The 17873-nt window shown below is 38.9% G+C and overlaps 3 protein-coding genes and 1 non-coding gene across 4 annotated transcripts; 3 read left to right on the top strand and 1 right to left on the bottom strand.

Moving 5' to 3' along the window:
- Positions 1-1971: 1971 nt before the first annotated feature.
- LOC107841823 (BTB/POZ domain-containing protein At4g30940-like) lies at positions 1972-3300 on the top strand. Its single transcript, XM_016685672.2, has one exon. The coding sequence runs from the start codon at positions 1972-1974 to the stop codon at positions 3298-3300; it is 1329 nt and encodes a 442-aa protein (XP_016541158.1).
- A 2941-nt stretch (positions 3301-6241) lies between these two features.
- LOC107840872 (eukaryotic translation initiation factor 5A-4) lies at positions 6242-9258 on the top strand. Its single transcript, XM_016684813.2, has 5 exons — positions 6242-6599; positions 8025-8147; positions 8248-8304; positions 8808-8882; positions 8970-9258. Exons 1-5 carry the CDS (start codon positions 6477-6479, stop codon positions 9069-9071), a joined length of 480 nt encoding a protein of 159 aa, XP_016540299.1. The 5' UTR covers positions 6242-6476; the 3' UTR covers positions 9072-9258.
- A 1149-nt stretch (positions 9259-10407) lies between these two features.
- Positions 10408-10480, top strand: TRNAE-CUC. The gene has a single exon. It is a non-coding gene; the product is annotated as a tRNA-Glu (tRNA).
- A 2857-nt stretch (positions 10481-13337) lies between these two features.
- LOC107840871 (probable GMP synthase [glutamine-hydrolyzing]) lies at positions 13338-17873 on the bottom strand (the record flags this gene model as incomplete). Its single annotated transcript, XM_047396659.1, is given in 6 exon segments — positions 13338-13914; positions 14706-14847; positions 15120-15203; positions 15275-15332; positions 15964-16509; positions 17605-17873. Coding segments are annotated over 5 exon segments (1119 nt in total). The 3' UTR covers positions 13338-13545.

Raw genomic sequence — 17873 nt, 5'->3', positions numbered from 1 at the left:
ACCCCACGGTTTCGAGGATGGGCCCAGGGTCCGGGTGTGATTTTGGCTGAAAATCGATCGGGTTGCCCCAGATAGGCTCGGGAACGGCCTAGTGTGGGCCATTTTGTTTTACTGGGGGATTTGAGTAGTCAAACAGGTGAAACGATGCAAACGAGGTATTTTTGGGCCAAATCGGTGTGCAATAGTCCACAATTTCAGGGTGGGCCAAGGGTTCGGGCGTGATTCTGGTAAAAAATCGATCAGGCAGGCTGGGGAGCAGCTTAGTGTGGACCAATTCGGTTTTCTTAGTGGTTTGGGTGGTCAGACGGGCGAAAATGCACGAACTAAACATTTTCGGGCCAAATCGGTGTGCTATAGCCCACAGTTTCGGGGGTGGACTCGGGGGTCGGGCGTAATTTTTATCGAAAATCAATCGGGATGCTCCAGGCAGTATGAAGAGTGGCCTAGTATAGGCCTTTGAGGCTAGGGCGGTTTGCGTGGTCAGACGAGTGAAACAGTGCGAAATGATCGTTTTCGAGGCAAATCGGTATGCTATAGCCCACGATTTTCGAGTGGGCCTCGAGGCTGGGCGTGTTTTTTGTCGAAAATTGATCGGCCTGCCCCAGGCTGGCTGGGGAGCGGCCTAGTGTTGGCCTTTGGCGTGGGTGGGGCGGTTTGGGTTGTTAAATGGGCGAAACGACGCGAACGGGGCATTTTTGGGCAAAATTGATGTGCTATGGCCCACAGTTTTCGAGGTGGGTCCGGGGTCTGGACGTAATTTTGATCGAAAATTGATCGAGCTACCCCAGGCATGATGGGGAGAAGCCTAGTGTGTGCCTTTGGGGTGGGCGAGGCAGTTTGAGTGGTCAAACGAGCGAAACGGCACGAACCAGCTATTTTCGGGCCAAATCAATGTGCTATAGCCCGCGATTTTTGGGGTGGGCTTGGGGGCAAGACATGATTTTTATCGAAAATCGATCATGCTGCCCCAGGCAGGCCGTGGAGCGGCCTAGTGTGGGCCTTTGGGGTGGGCAGGTCGGTTTGGTTGGTCAAACGGGCGCAACGACGCGAATTATTTCCAATAGACCCTCGGCCTTGTGCTTTTGTGTGTTGAGGGAAAAAAAAACGTAATTATTCTTCTGCCTTTTCACTCACTGCCTTATTGCGTACCAGGTACGTTTAGCACTTGATCTTAGAAATGCTTTGCCAATCACCTATCTACTTTGATCTTGTTTTATCTATTTAAGGTCTCCGTTTATTGGGGGGGGGTTTGAGTGGGAGTCATATCTTGACTGTGGCTGTTAATGGCGTTGGCTTTCAAGCTAATGAATCTTTTCAACATCCAAAAACTAGGAAAATTAACTTAAATAGCTGCCTATCCGGAAAAAAAATAATCCGGAGATGTATAATATATGTCTATTGGCTAGCAACTGTATATGTTTTTGGACGAGCAACGTAGGTTGCGGAATAGGGTAGAAGGTTAGCTGGTAGTTGAACTTCTCTCATAAGATAGATGGTGGTATTAGTACCTACTGTCTTACCATTAGTATTAGCATTATTCTCGTAGTTTCTTGTTCGTCGATTGTTGTTGTCATCTATGTTTCATGTGCTTCGGTTATCTCACTAGTTCGTTGTTGTTATTGTACTTTCTCTTGATGCTATCTACTGCTCCATATAGCACTATATTTCATTGTTGTTGTTGCTTTGTATGAGATGCTTTCTTGAGTTGCGAATACTCAACCCTCCTAGATCCACTTGTGGGATTACAGTGGTATGTTCTCGTACAATTTTTTGTCTAAACGGATATCTTACATTAGTAGAAGCAGTTACTAATGCTTGCATTAGGTTAAGATGTTTACGTCACACCCCTTGGGATGTTGCACTTCCCCGGACCCTGCTAAAACAGGATGTTTTGTCCACCGGACCGACGTTTCTGAATCTCGTACGTTGGTACTGGTTTTGAATTTCAGGGAACTACAACATTTTTGAAGGATGGTAACTCCAAAAGATAGGGTGGAACTCAATGTTGGTGGCAGAATCTTTGAAACTACGGCCGCAACCTTAGGAATCGCTGGCGAAAAGTCATTCTTCCGAGCCATGTTTGATGAGAATTGGAACCTGCATTCTGATTCAGCGATCACTGAACACTTCATTGATAGAGATCCTGATTATTTCGCCGTCCTTCTTAGCCTACTCAGGACAGGAGAGCTTTACATTCCTCCAAAGATTGATAAAAGGCTCCTATACAGAGAGGCTGAATATTATGGCATTCTGGATCAAGTCAGGTCAGCTAAATGGGGTTCGTTTGATGGAAATAGGGTCCGATTGGCAGAGTCCATATCAGACTGGTCATCAGAGGCCAGGTCTGCTAAGATTGTTCAAGCTAGTCCGAGTGGCGGGTGCTGTGTGGCTCACGGAGGTGTGGTTCGCGTGTACGATTGGATGCTAGAAGAACACCCTATAATACATACTGAGCACCATAACGTGAATGATGTTTGTTGGGTTGATTCTGAAAGTATTGTGGTTAGCTCTGATGAAAAGATAGCTAGTGGAGGCCTAGGGCTATTCAATGCATCTACAGGAGAATCGAAGTATAAATTCCAAGTTACAGATGAATTAAAAGGTTACAAAGCAGGTGCGCTCAGTGTTAGCTCGAATGACAAGTTGTTCGCCAGTTGTACTGACAGCACTACCCGCAAGCATGTGATTGGTGTTTGGGACCAAGTCACAGGTACATTGATGAATTTCTTCAGCTGTCCGCCTCATCCACCTCATAATGCTGCCAGGCTGCAATGGTTACATGATATCAACTGTGTGATGGTTGTTTCTTCCTCTCCGGGGGATGAAATCTGCTTGTTTGACTTAAGACAAAACGATATGGTTTGGTCATGGGATGTTAAGGCTGGGGAGAAGCAGTACTGTTGTGGGATTATAGATGCAATAGCGATAGAGAAGAGTAGTTCGATTTGTGTATTAGCTGAACAGAAGGGTATGGGATTCGTGGATTTGAGGAGAACTGATGCGAGTTTAAATTGGAGAAACGATCTGATGGGTACTGACTGGTCATATAGAGACGATCTGGTGCATATTGACGAGTATTTATATGTAAAATTAGCATTTCACGAGGGCCAACTGTTTTCATCATGGGGCAATAGAATTTTCGTGTATGGTGGTTCTGATTGGCTTCCAACATCACAGTTTGAACGGAGTCGTGGTGGTCCAATTCGCGATTATTCAATTGATGGTGACCGCCTTTTCGCTCTGCAGGATAATGAAAATATCGTTGATGTATGGGAGACCCCTCGTCCACCAATTATTTGAATCGCGATTGTTAAGAGTTGGTTGATCAAGAAACTATCTATTGATGCTCTTTCATATTTTGATGTTATTCCTAAACATTGGTTTTGGTTGATTGTTGACTACTTGAATGGCCTTAACTAGCTAGTATTATTTTGGTATGACAGTAATGTTTTTGGCTTTATATACTATGTTCTTGAATGGTGAATATCAGACTTATAACTATACGTTTGCACCGTGCTCCGTGCCCATGCACCAACGGCCCCAAGGCACCATGGACACCGGTGCACCAAGACATCAATAACCCCAAGGCAGGCACCATGGCGTCATGAGCACCAGTGCGCCAAGACATCAATGGTCCCAAGGCACCATGGCGTCATGAGCACCAGTGCACCAAGACATCAATGGCCCCAAGGCACCATGGACACAGGTGCACCAAGACATCAATAGCTCCAAGGCATCATGGCACCATGGACATCGGTGCACCAAGACATCAATAGCCCCAAGGCACCATGGGCACCGATGCACCAAGACATCAATGACACCATGGCACCGGTGCTCAAGACATCAATAGCCCCAAGGCACCATGAACACCGGTGCACCAAGAAATCAATGGCCTCAAGGCACCACGGGCGTTGGTGCACCAAGCACCAAAGCACCATGAGCATCGGTGCACCAACGCACTCTCAATATGAAACTCACTAATGAAGATGCCATGAGTCAAGACGAGGAAGAGGTTTTTAGTTCGAGTTGGAGTGGAAGCAGTGAAGGAGGCGAGTTCCCTAACCTACGCAAGTTTCAGTCTACGAAGGGTTCGGGTTATCAGTCTGGATCAGTCCCACGCAGGCCGCAGAGAAAGAAAGAACGGCGGAAAGAAATCCACTTGCTATTAATGCATAAACTCAATAATCAGTCTAAACTCCCTATAACCTGCATATTTTCATATATGTTGATCTTAATAAATCTTGATGCAAATATCTATTGCAAGTAAGTTTTTACCATATTTTCAATAAATATTTTTTGCGAATTTCACACCCGACTATCAACTTCATAAGACTATCGGCGATAGTTTTCAAAAATTTAACGCAATAACTTTAAGGTGTGTTTTAATACATATAAAACAAAATTCAGACAGTCAATATAAACATGAAAGTGAAGTTTCAATAGTGTGAACAAATTATTATTGTGGAGAAGTTGGTGGAATTATGAGCAAGAAAAATAATCATTATGTTCTTAGAATATTGCATACCACTAAATCTTTTACTATCATTTTACATTAAACACAAAAAGTAAAAGAACTTTTATTGACCTCTCCAAAAATAGTAAATTTGGAAAATCATTAACTTTGAAATTTTTGTTAAATATTAACATGAGGGTTTCGAAACCTCTCTAACTCATCTTTACGACAGAGGTATATTCTATCTTCTTTAGATTCTACTTTTACAAAAATACACCGGATATATTGTCATATTAACGTAAGGATTTCATATAGAATGGATCATATAAAGCACCCAAGAATGTGGCCGATGATAGATATGTATTAAAATATCTATTAAACATTTATAATATCATAGAAATTCATAAACTTTAAAATCTTAGATCTGCATCTGTTGTGGCCTAGTGATTAATTAACCATATATTTTATTGATTACTAGGCTATTATGAAAAAAAAAAGGTTCAAATAATTGACCATAGAACCATTGAAACCTCATTAATAATTAAATTTTGACATATTTGAGGATAGATATTTCATTAATTCATTAAATGAATATATACCATAGAATGGACAATGGCCAAAGTCAATGTGACATTATCCATATAACAAAGTGATGGTGTGAGTGCCTATTTAACTTTTTTTTCTTATTCGATATTTGGTACTCAAAGTTTTTGATTAAATAAACTTTGTTACTGATACTTTATAAGTTCTATTAAAAGAAAAATTATTATAAAAAATATATTATTTAGTAAATTTAAATTCAAAATTTTTGATTAAGAAAATAATAAAATCATGTTCATATGGAACAAGAATTAGGAATTATTCCTTGAAGTGGAATCATTATGGGGATTATTTCTATCCCTTCTTCTTGGGAATCCTATTCCTTTCTCCAATAGTCTTAAAATGAAAAAAAGTATTTCAATTAGTCAAGATTCTTGCTCAAAATATTTATTAAAAGAGATGTTTTTTTTTTAACATTTGTAAATACAATAGGTATAATAGAAGCGGAGCGTTGGAGCAATGGTAAAGTCGTTTTCGTGTTATTTTATAGGTTATAGATTCGAGCTGTGAAATCATCCACCGATACTTATATTTGAGTAAGTTGTGTACATTGCGTCTCTTGAAGTGCGGTCCTTGTCCTTCCTCAACGCAGAATGTTTTATGCAGCTGATTTTTACCCAATAAATATATCATGAAATTAGTTGAAGTACGTAAGATATATAGTACCCGCAAGAATGGGTGGATCAGTTGAGTAGAAGATCTTTCGAATAGGGATCTCAAGTCCGAACCGCTCACATGTTTTCTCGATTAGCTCCTTGCACACAGTGATTTACCTTATCTGTGTGATTTGCAAGCTATTAATTTTTTTTTATTCCCACTCGATGTTCAGTATAGGAGTCCCAATTAATTCGGATCGTACACTGTAAGGCCATTTTGAGAGTAGCCTTCCCAATGAAATTTTCTTCATACCAAAACTTCTAGTCTCAAGGGTTGAGCAGTTCCACCCCCGCACCAGAACCCATATTTATAATTCGAAAAGGGAGTAACTATACCTCAAATTATAATAAATGGTACGTATATACCATCTGTCATATTTTGGGTACACATATACCGTTATTATTAGCGTGAGACGCATATACGTACTATTTCATTAACGACAGCGACATATGTGTGTCCAAAGGATAACGAAAAATATATACATACTATTCATAGTTCGATATATATTTGTCCTTTTTTGTTTAGAATTTTGTTTGAATATAAAGCAAAAATACCATTGTTTTTCTATTAGGTAAAACATTTGTTGGTCCAATAATAAACAAAAATGTGTATATATTTCTTTATTATTAATTAATTACTTTTTCCCTATCACAAATATTATTTCTATTTATATATATATTACTCTCATCATTTTTGCTTCTTTCCCTATCTACCTTGTTCTCCACAAGCCCAAAACAAGAAGAGTAAAAAAAAAATATCTTTAGCTATGTCTGACGAAGAACACCATTTTGAGTCCAAAGCTGATGCTGGTGCTTCAAAAACTTACCCACAACAAGCAGGCACTATTCGCAAGAATGGTTATATAGTTATCAAAGGAAGACCCTGCAAGGTTCTTTCTTGATGACCCCTTTTTTTTTTTTGTGTATTGAATCTGTTTTGGGAAGTTTAGATTTTTTGTTTATTGTGTGTTTTGGTTCATGGGGTTGTGCTGTTTTTTGTTTATTTGAATGAATCTTGCATAAAAAACAGATCTTGAACAGTGTTTATTTTGTGTTTTGGCTCATGGGGTTGTGTTGTTTTTTGTTTATTTGAATGAATCTTGCATAAAATCAGATCTTGAACAGTGTTTATTGTGTGTTTTGGTTCATGGGGTTGTGTTGTTTTTTGTTTATTTGAATGAATCTTGCACAAAAATCAGATCTTGAATAGTGTTTGTTGTGTGTTTTGGCTCATGGGTTTGTGTTGTTTTTGGTTTATTTGAATGAATCTTGCATAAAAATCAGATCTTGGTAGGTTCAAATCTAAGCAGAGACAAAAAATACTAGGTGATGTAGGATGGAGTTACCTGGTATCGGTTGTTGCTGGTGGCAGGTATCTGAGTAAGTAGTTGAGGTGTGCAAAAGCTGGCTCGGACACCAAGGTTGTAGAAAGAATTAAAGAAATTAAAAAAAAATCAGATCTTGATAGGTTCAAAACTAAGTAGAGACAAAAAATACTAGGTGATGTAGGACACAGTTTCCTGGGATCAGTTGTTGGTGTGAGGTGGCAGGTATCTCTGAGGAATTAGTTGAGGGGTGCAAAAGCTGGCCCGGACACCGAGGTTATGAAAAAATTAAAGAAAATATAAAGAAAAATCAGATCTTGATGTATTCTTGATCTTTAATGTCTTTGTTGTTTTGTAAATCCTTGTTGGTGGTTGAGTTAGTTTCTTTATGCTGCTTGTTTTTGTGGATCTTGAAGTGTTATGTAGTTGGAGTTGGAGATGTGAAGGTGTGGTCTGGTGGTTAATGAAGTAGGTCGAGGATGATGAGGTCTTAGTGTCCTAGCCTTGGTAGACGGAGTTAGCTGATATCTGCTGTTGGTGGGTAGTTGAAGTTGGGGATGTAAAGGTGTGCTCTAGCGGTCGAGAATCATGAGGTCTTAGTGTCCTAGCCTTGATAGACAGACAAAGTTAGCTGATAACTGTTGTTGGTGGGTAGTTGAAGTTGGAGATGTAAAGGTGTGCTCTAGCGGTCAATGAAGTAGGTCAAGAATCATGAGGTCTTAGGTTCAGATACCCTTGGAAGAAAAAATATTAGTGATTTCTTTCTTTACCACAATTGACTACCAAACAACCGTGATGGTTCTTTTTACATCAAAAGAAGGCAAGGCTGTTTCTCGCATTAGCTATAGTTTATACGAGTCAAAAGGTTGAACCTTTTTTTCAAAGTCTTTTAAATTTTTTTTCTTCTACTCTTCCCTTCTGGTTCTTTAAAAAGTTCTATAGTTTTGTCCATGAAGCAATTGTTCTTTATACGATGGTAATCTTGAACAGGTTGTTGAGGTCTCCACTTCCAAAACTGGCAAGCACGGACATGCAAAATGTCACTTTGTGGCAATTGACATTTTCAATGGAAAGAAGCTTGAAGATATTGTTCCTTCATCTCACAATTGTGATGTAAGATGACATTTCTTTCGCTTGTTATTTCCACTAGTGTATGTTCAGTCTTCCAACAATCAAAGTTTGATTTTGTCTGATTTTTAAATGTTTTCTGCAGGTGCCACATGTCAACCGTACAGACTATCAGCTGATTGACATCTCTGAAGATGGTTTTGTAAGTTTTCTATTTCCTAGCATACGAAGTATTGGAGATGGTGCTACATGGTTCTGATTGATTACTTCTTGCATCATGTTTGATATCTGTGGTAGTTTCTTAATGAAATTGACGTGTGAATATTGATGAAGTTGTCTTACCTTTGTTGGGGGTTCTTGCCTCACGACTCTATCCCAAGGGTCCGTTGTGACTCACTTCCCTCTGGCCTGTTCCTTTTGAAGTTCTATGACGCAACTGAACATACATTTTTAAAGTAGGAAAGTTCTCCCCCTTTTTGTCTTCCGTTTCCCCTTCCAAGAAATGCGCCTAGTGGGTAAGGTGGCCGATTTGGTGCAACTAAGCCGTAAAGCAATCCTTTTATTTCCAAAATTTAATTCTCATACCAAAGACTTGAAATTAGCAGTCGTTCGTTCTAATTGTAGTCTTGAAGCTGGACTTCCTTTTGCTAATTCTTTTGTCACACCTGTTTTGAGCGGTGCGATTTGTTCATTTTTTTTGGCCAGGTGTCTCTTCTTACTGAAAATGGAAACACCAAAGATGACCTCAGGCTTCCCACCGATGACACCCTGCTGAGCCAGGTAAAACTTTTGGACATACAAAACGCGAAGAACATTTTTCTCGTTTTTCATACACAATATCCGATCAACACGCTCTACTTTTTGTAGGTTAAAGGTGGATTTGAGGAAGGAAAGGATCTCGTGCTGTCGGTGATGTCTGCAATGGGTGAAGAACAGATTTGTGCTGTGAAGGACATTGGCAAGAACTAGTTGCATATTCTGCAGCATAAAATAATTGCTTTTAGCCAAAAGACAGCTTTATATCCTGTTATCGTGCTACTTTGAAATCCGTTTTATCGTTTAACTCAGCTTTATATCTTTCGGCATGGCTTGAATGGTCGAACTCTATTGTTTTTATCTGGCAAGGCAATGAAACTGGATTTGATAGCTGAAGCAATCTACATGAGTGTCACTTTTTCTACTGATTTCGTTCATTATTGTCCTATATTGTGCTTACTGTTTAAGTTTACAACAACGTAGCCAGTGAAATCCACGAGTGGCGTTGGGGGAGGGTATAGTGTATGCGGATCTTATCCCCTGCCTCGTGGAGGTAGAGAGAGAGGCTCGAGTTTGCCTCTACTGTAAAATTGAGCAATTTTGTCTGCCGTTGTATCGTGGGGTTAATCATAACCTCCTAGAGCATCACACTTCTATATCACTTGCCACTGCTATGCACAGGTTTCAGTGAAGGACCAGACTACAAGTCTATTGTGGTTTGGACCAAAATACACCAGGAAGGATCGGACTACACCAGTCTATCGTAATTTGGACCAAAATGCGCCAATTATTGTTCTACCTTACCTCTATCAGAAATAATGTTTCTACCTTACCTCTAAGGTGGTGGTACGGATTTTGTATACTCTATCCACGTCAGACCTCACTTGTGGGAATACATCGGGGATGTTGTAGTCACAACGGTAAATATTTATGCTAGACCTCACGTGCGTGACGAGATTCTTTCACTCTTAATCAGAAGTTTCGAGTTAGTTATATCGAAAAAAGAAAAAAACTATATTAGAAGTCTTTTAAGTGTAAGCTCTGGAACAGAAAAACTCTTTGGTAGCACTTTTAGGACCCTACTTGATGCCAATTCGACTAGTCGAATCAATGAATTTCGGATGCCAGAGAGTTACACCAGGAAAAAAGAACTATATCAGAAGTCAGCCCTTTTAGGACCCTATTTGATGTCGATTCGAACAGTCGGATCAATGAATTTCGGACACCAGATGGTAAAAAAAAACTATAATAGAAGTCGTAGTGTAAGCTCTGGAATAGAAAAACTCTAAGTAGCCCGACCCTACTTGATGTCAGTTTGAATAGACGACTCAATGAATTTCGAACACCACATAGTTACACCGAAAAAGAAACTATAGCTATGATTTGAATAGTCGGATCAATGAATTTTGGACACCGAAAAAGAAACTATAGCTATGATTTGAATAGTCGGATCAATGAATTTCGGACACCCGACAGTTACACTGGAAAAAAAAAAACCTATAACTAACTACTCAGTAGGATAAATATTGGAAGCTGTAGATAAACAAGATCCGTTGTAGTCTAGTTGGTTAGGATACTCGGCTCTCACCCGAGAGACCCGGGTTCAAGTCCCGGCAACGGAATACCTTTTATCTAATTTTCATTTACGATATGAGATGCTTTTTGAAAAGTTGAAGTCGAACAAATTATAACTAAAAAGTTGATGTCGAACAAATTATAGTTATCGATGTAAATATAATTGTCCTAGATAAGGAATGTTTCAATAACTACAAAAGACAATTGAATTAACAAACTTGAATAAAATTGTTATGATTAGGTAAATATAATTGTCCTAGATAAGGAATATTTCAATAACTACAAAAGACAATTGAATTAACAAAATTGGATTAATATTAGGTACTATTTTATGTTTTTGTCTTTTAATATAATAAATGGCCTTGACAATAAATGTTTAATATATTAGGTGCATTGGACTTTGCAAATTGTAGCTAAGAGACAAAAAAAAAAAAATGGTATTTAATAAAATGTGTGGATTAAACGCATGTCATTGGTTTCGAATCCGTCTCAAGCAAAGGTAGTAATAAGAGCACACATCATAGGTTTGAAGTTTGTCGTACGCAAAAGTCTTTAACAGTTATTCTAGTAGTAAGAGCGCAACGGATGATGTTTGATTTTCGCGCATGTCACTGGTTTGAAGTCCCATGCGGACAACTAGTATTTAATCTGGTTGTAAGAGCGCAACACGTGATGTGTGGATTAGACGCCTGGTTTAGAATCCGTCTCAAGCAAAAGTAGCGATAAATGATAAGAGCACACAACAAGATGTGTAGGTGACGCACGTCACAGGTTTGAAGTTCTTCGTACGTAAAAGTCTTAACGTTTACTCTAGTAGTAAGAGCGCAACGGATGACGTGTGACTTCCGCGCATGTCACTGGTTTGAAGTCCCCCGCGGACAACTAGCATTTAATCTAGTTGTAAGAGCGCAATACATAATGTATGGATTAGGCGCTTATCACTAATCTAGTGATAAGAGCGCAACACATGATGTGCGAGTTAGACAAATATAATATTTAAGTGGAAAATAATAGAGCAACAGACAAAGCAACTCATTTGCTGAGAAAGGAAGCAAATTATATTGGTGATAACATAAAAGGAAACTATGAATCACATTTGTTCCCCATCTACCATTTCAAGAATTGTAGACCTACAAATAGTTGGTGAAGAAAAGAAGTCAATGAGATTTTTCTTTTTTAACAACTATGGTGTCTCGATCAGCTTGCGCGACTATTTGCATACGTATCTATTACTTTCCACTAGCATAAATACGAGGTAACTCTATTCACGAAGGAATGGACATATGCAAGAAAAATGATTATAATAAGAAATAATATGAACTGTGAGAGTACGCATCCAGACACCTTAAATGGCAATTGAACAGTCCAACACGTCGTCAGTCACTGTATCTCATGGACATCCAATGATGATGTGGCACATAACATTTTGTAAGTTGGAGTGTTCAATTGATGCAACAGAGGCGAGTTGAGGCGTCTAGATATGCATACTCGAAGTTGGAGTGTTTAATTGCCAACAAGGCCAAATTTAAGTGTTGTTTCTGTATTATATTATGCCAAGTATGAAGGGGAGCCTTAGAGTATCTGGTAAAATTGTTATCATGTGACCAGGAGGTCATGGGTTCAAGCCTTGGAAATAGCCTCTGACAGAAATGCAAGGTAAGGCTGCGTACGATACACCCTTGTGGTGGGGCCCTTCCCCGAACACCGCGCATAGCGGTAGCTTTAGTGCACCGGACTGCCTTTTTTATTATGCCAAGTGCGCATCTAGACACCTTAACTGGGAACTAAACACTCCAACTCATCGTTGTATCTCATGCACATCCGATGATGACGTGGTACATAACATTTTGTAAGATGGAGTGTTCAGCTGACACAACGAAGGCGTCTAGATATGCATACTTGAAGTTGAAGTGTTTAATTGACGGCCAAGGCCAAATTTAAGTGTTGTTTATGTATCAATGAGATTTAAATGATTCAATAAACCTTGAGACAAAGTCGGACATCTTTAAAAATAGGGCCCTTAACAGTTGGTAAACTTGCCTTGGAAAATGGAAACATATTTCACAATTGTTATAAAGATAGTTGTTCTCAGTTGTCAATCTATTTTTGAGCTGTCCAGCACAGTTTTTGAGACATTAAAAGATAACATAAGGTCCCTACATGTAGATGTATGACCTAACAATCAAGACTATGCCTCACCCATGTCGGATCCTCCAAAAAGTATGCTACTTTTGGAGTATCGATATGCGCCGATGTTGCTTGAAAGTCTCCAAAATGTTGTCGCGCCCCTGTCAGATCCTCCAAAATATACACTACTTTCGGAGGATCGATATGGGCGATGTTGCTTGGAAATCTCCAAAATGTGGTCGCGCCCCTGTCGGATCCTCCAAAATATACACTACTTTGGGAGGATCGATATGCACCATTGTTGCTTGGAAGTCTCCAAAAGGTTGTCGCGCCCCTATCGGATCCTCCAGAATATACACTGCTTTTGGAGGATCGATATGCGCCATTGTTGCTTGGAATTCTCCAAAATGTTGTTGCGCCCCTGTTGGATCCTCCAAAATATACACTACTTTTGGAGGATCGATATGCGCAGTTGTTGCTTGCAAGTCTCCAAAAGGTTGTCGCACCCCTATCGGATCCTACAGAATATACACTGCTTTTGGAGGATCCGATACACACCCTCTTTTTGAAGAGTGCGAACAACATAGCTAATCGAAGTCTTGCTTTCCGCTGGCACACAATTCACAACGCACCTCTACGCTTCTCCGCTTAAAATACTAAGCTTTTGTCTGCAGCAAGGTTCAAGTTCGTGGCGTGCATCTAACGACACATCAAACTATGTGCTCTTACTACTAGACCAAAGTCGTCGAGAGGACGGTTTCTATGTAACTACATGCATAACTGCAAAAATCTTCATTCATTTATAGACATGAACAGAAGTTACCCCTAGTTAATCTTGATCTAGCAAATCTAAAAATCTCAAGAATTCTATGATATGCATACATATCGACTCATTTATGTACACAACCAGTTTTGCAGCTAATCTATGTGAATTTAACGAGTTGTTACAAGTCTTTATATCACCGGAATAACACAAAGAGGAAACTCACTCAGAGGAGAAACTCAAGTCATCGATCGATCTACTTATCTCTGTTTCAGTGGCTTCGTTGGCTTGTCTTGCTTCAGTTTCATCGTTGCTCGGATCCTTCACTTTACCTTCAGCAGATTCAACACAATCATGAAATCTAAAGCAACTAATAAGATGGTCATTTGTAATACCAGCAACCTGCATGAAAGAGTAAACCACAGTAGGTCCAACGCCCCGAAAACCTCTCCTGATTAGATCTTTGCTAATCAGATCCGCTTTCGCTGTTTTCACCGGAACCTGACGAGGATATCTAAATCCGCTTACTATAGGCTTGTGGTTCACAAAGCTCCAGATATACTTGTCAAATGATCCAAATTCATCCATAACCTGACATAAAGCAACACCAACATGAAATCCATTTTAATTGTTGTTTAAGCTTGTGTTTCACAAAACTGACTCTAAGCCACACACTGGCTACATTTTGGAAGATCCGACACAGTGCGATTTTTAAAGAGTCCGAGAAAAATAGCACACTGGCATTAAGAAGAGGAACTACTGACTCCATTTCAATTTGTTCCGTCTCATTTTCCTTTTTAGTAAAGAGTGCCTCGTTTCTTTTTTCGGCAACTCTTTAATTCTAACTTGCCGCATGGCATGTTTAAGACCACGAGATTCAGAAGTATTCTTTACTTTCTTAAACTTTGTGTCAAGTCAAAACCAAACAAACAAATTGAAACGGAGGGCGACTAGGTACCACCAAGCGTGCTTCAAGTGAACTTGCCAGTTGTCAGTACAGATCAACACAAACTGACTTATCACCAGGACCACCATTAACTTACTTCTCTACCTAATCCAACAAATCAATAAATGATTGAATATCCCTACTTTTAACATAAGTAAAAAGAATTCAGAGTGGTCCGCGGAAGTACGAGACTCCTGATAAAATCATAGTTTTGCTTCAGAAATTTTTTATGACAGGCTACGTAAAAACTACATTCGCGCTGATTTTTTTTTCCTTTAAATTTTGGTGAGGGAGTGCCTATAAGTTGGAACTCGTATAAGTGTTTATCCTAAATAGTTGATGTTAGCCACACCCTTATACAAATTAGTAAATGACAAACAAATTCAATCGAGGTGGAGGTGTCTACTAGTTCTAGCTGGATAGAGAGTAAGTTTACCTTCAGCATTTGACGAGCATTTTCAATGATGCCTCGAAGTTTAAGTTCTGATAATAGTGAGCACGCTGTACTTCCAGGAGCTAAAGTCTTCTTTTCATTCAACTTGGCCACTACTATGGGATCAAAATCTGCGAACACTTCTCTGCAGCACAAAATTTTTGATTTGTTAAAGTTATGGAAGACTCGGTAGAGTGATGGCAAGGCAAGGCAATGCAAAACACAACTAAGAAGACATAACATTGCAGACCATCCTACCAAGAACAGATGAGAACTAGAATATGCTAATCCCTTTTCCTGACGAGTAACACGAATAACGGAAAGCAAATCTTTTGAGGAAAAACTTAAACTGCTTTCCCAGTGAAGAGAGAACACTTTCCTCTTATCAAATCAAAGAACTGATCCCAAAGAGTGTACCTGAATATGTGCCTCTTGCAAAGAATGGAAGGCCATGTGAGTTCAGCCAATGCCCCGCAAAGGACAAGGAGCTCGAATAGTTTCCTGCAAGATTCAGTAGACTTAGAATCTATATTTTGTGTAAGAATTCGCTGGACAAGAATCTGGCGACTTACTTGTCGTCATGGACTGGAACTCCCCATTCTTCATCGTGGAAATTAGCATAAGATGGATCTGGTTAAAGGAGAGACAGTATAAGAAACGCTTAAATTTGTGTAGGCCGTACTATATATAGATCTTAACATGAATTTTAATCATCAATCTTATACTCCCGAACATATTTGAGGATCTCTGCAGCACTTCAAAGCTTTTGCCTATTAATCTCTTGTAACAAAGAAGCTGCATAATCTAAACAATCATTGCCTCCATGCCAATAGTACGGAAGGTAGAAGACATAATAAGGTCTCGTTATAGCCAATTTCTATATTTTGCAGGCCCGTGATTTTATCTTAAACTCAAAGAATAAGCACCCGCAATAGTCCTGATTTCCTATCGTATCTACCTAAGTTTCACATCATCAAAAGTTTACAATCTTTTATTTATTCCATCGTCAAGCCATTAATACATAAAATCGTTCCAAGTTCAACATCTTTTCTTCTTCAAACATCTCTCAAAGGTTCATTACGTTCTCGGTAAACAGGAAAAATCAAGCTATCAGGCTGCAATAACCTTATAATTTAAAACATTTCTTGATTGAACTTCCAATGGTAGTTGCTTACAATTTTGACAGTATAATATTAGAAGAAAAAAAGAATCAAAAATCCAGATGTGGTAAATTTAAAAAAAAGAATCACCAAGAACACACCTGTATTAGGTGTCACCCAGGCACATCTTTTCTTGGATTGCAAACCGTCGATTGAAGAGTCTGATATATCATCCGAAACCATCCTTTTGGACTTCGATGCCAGTTGCTTCCTTCTAATTGAGGTACTATTCATTCTATATATCCTACCAGTTGAAGCACTGCTGTGAAATGAATCCGTTGAGGCATCAGAAGAACATGAAGCACTAAGTGAAAGGTTGGAATACAATGACTCCTGTCGCCTAAGTATTGAAGGAACGTCAAAAGTAAGCAATGAAGGGGATGGTTGGTGACCATTTTTATCGTCTATCTCGACCTCCTCTTTTGACTTCACTGTCTTTCGCGTAGGTCTCGTAACAGATTTTCTTGAACCAGGTGACTTCTGCGCCTTATTCCCAGCGGGTCCAAGAACTGGCCTTGCTTCTGAATCAGCTACATTCATTGACCTTACCCTTGAAGCTCCTGACATTGAACGAAAACTCCCCTCTACTTCGGTCACCTAATTCACTTAGACCTCCAATCCTCAAAATTCCATACGCCCACCGCCTCCTGCAACGACCCAAATTTCTAAATTACTTAATCTGAAGAGCCTCTCGAGATCTTACAATACCAAACATAGGTAGAACCCTGTAAAAATCTCAACAAATCGCACCTAACAGCGCTGTTTAGTGTATAACTTTCCAATCCCAGAAGCACAAAACGTGCATTACATAATCATCTTTCACAAAATCCAAGAAAAAACAACAAACACTTCAACTTAGAGATGCTCAAAAATTACATGTACTCAATCTTGACTCTCAAATTGCAAAAATCCCAATATTCAACCTTTTCATACAAACATTCAAGACCCTTTTTTAGAAAAAAAAATTCGGGTAGGGGAAGGGGAAATGCGGAGGGGATTACAAGGTGCGAAATCAAACACTCACCAATAAGGTGAAAGTTCAGCAAGCCTACCAACTGAGCAGCTAAGATTCCGCAAACACGCAAGACACACAATTTATTTCCCCTCAAAATTCAATCTTTAACACAAATTTAAGTTAAAAAAACTTCCAAAACATCCTCATACTTGAAATGAAATCTCAAATTACTCACTTTCCAAATGCAAATCTCAGCATAAAGATTCAACCTTTTCAATAAACCACTCAACCCCCACAATTTCCTTTCCCCTCAAAATTCAATCTTTAAGACAATATCAAAGCTAAAACTCTCAAAAACATCCTTTCCAAATGCAAATCTTAGCATACAGAAAAAAATCCTCAACACCCCATCAAAGTTAAATCTCTCTCTCAAAAAAACATCCACACATCTAACAACTTCAAAATCCATACAAAATAATAATCTTATCTTCCTTTTGACTAAACATAAGCTTCCAAGACACACATTTTTCAATAGATAAAAGATTTACTTTACTACTTGCATATATATATATATATATATATAAAAGATATGTAAAGGCACCTAAGGGTGTGACTTCGTGGTCAATGAAGTGAGTTGAGAACCCGAGGACTCACATTCAAATTCAAGACAAAAAATATCAGGTGATTCTTTTCATTTATCCTAGCGAAAGCTGGTCTGGACACCACGATTATTAAAGAAAATGTACATATAGCTATGAGTATTATATTGAAAAAAAAAGAATGTAACCTTGAAAAATACAGATTCCATAGAGCATTGAAACTGAGAGTTTGTCTTTTCAGAGCTGATTCATTATTCTATGAAGGAAACAAAAGCTGTTTCTCAGTAATACTAATGATGCTTTTTCTTTCCTTTTCTTTTTTTCTCTTTCTCTCTCCTTTTCTTAGGTTTTTTTTTTTTTAAAATATATTTTTGGGAGTTTTTAAGAGAGAAAAAAGAATGTAGGAAAATGTGATGTGGTTCTTGATCTGGAAACAGAAAGAGGGGTGGGGTTGGGG

This window comes from Capsicum annuum, chromosome 9, assembly GCF_002878395.1.
Source record: "Capsicum annuum cultivar UCD-10X-F1 chromosome 9, UCD10Xv1.1, whole genome shotgun sequence".
Taxonomy (NCBI): domain Eukaryota; kingdom Viridiplantae; phylum Streptophyta; class Magnoliopsida; order Solanales; family Solanaceae; genus Capsicum; species Capsicum annuum.
Note: the sequence above shows the minus strand (reverse complement) of the source record. Positions and strands in the feature narration are given on the sequence as shown.

What these genes read in the sequence shown, in the direction of transcription:
- LOC107841823 (XM_016685672.2), top strand. Translation starts at nt 1,972, where the DNA reads ATGGTAACTCCAAAAGATAGGGTGGAACTCAATGTTGGTGGCAGAATC.
- LOC107840872 (XM_016684813.2), top strand. Translation starts at nt 6,477, where the DNA reads ATGTCTGACGAAGAACACCATTTTGAGTCCAAAGCTGATGCTGGTGCT. An exon ending in CTTCATCTCACAATTGTGAT is followed by an intron (nt 8,148 to 8,247) that starts GTAAGATGACAT and finishes TGTTTTCTGCAG; the next exon opens with GTGCCACATGTCAACCGTAC. An exon ending in ACATCTCTGAAGATGGTTTT is followed by an intron (nt 8,305 to 8,807) that starts GTAAGTTTTCTA and finishes TTTTTTGGCCAG; the next exon opens with GTGTCTCTTCTTACTGAAAA.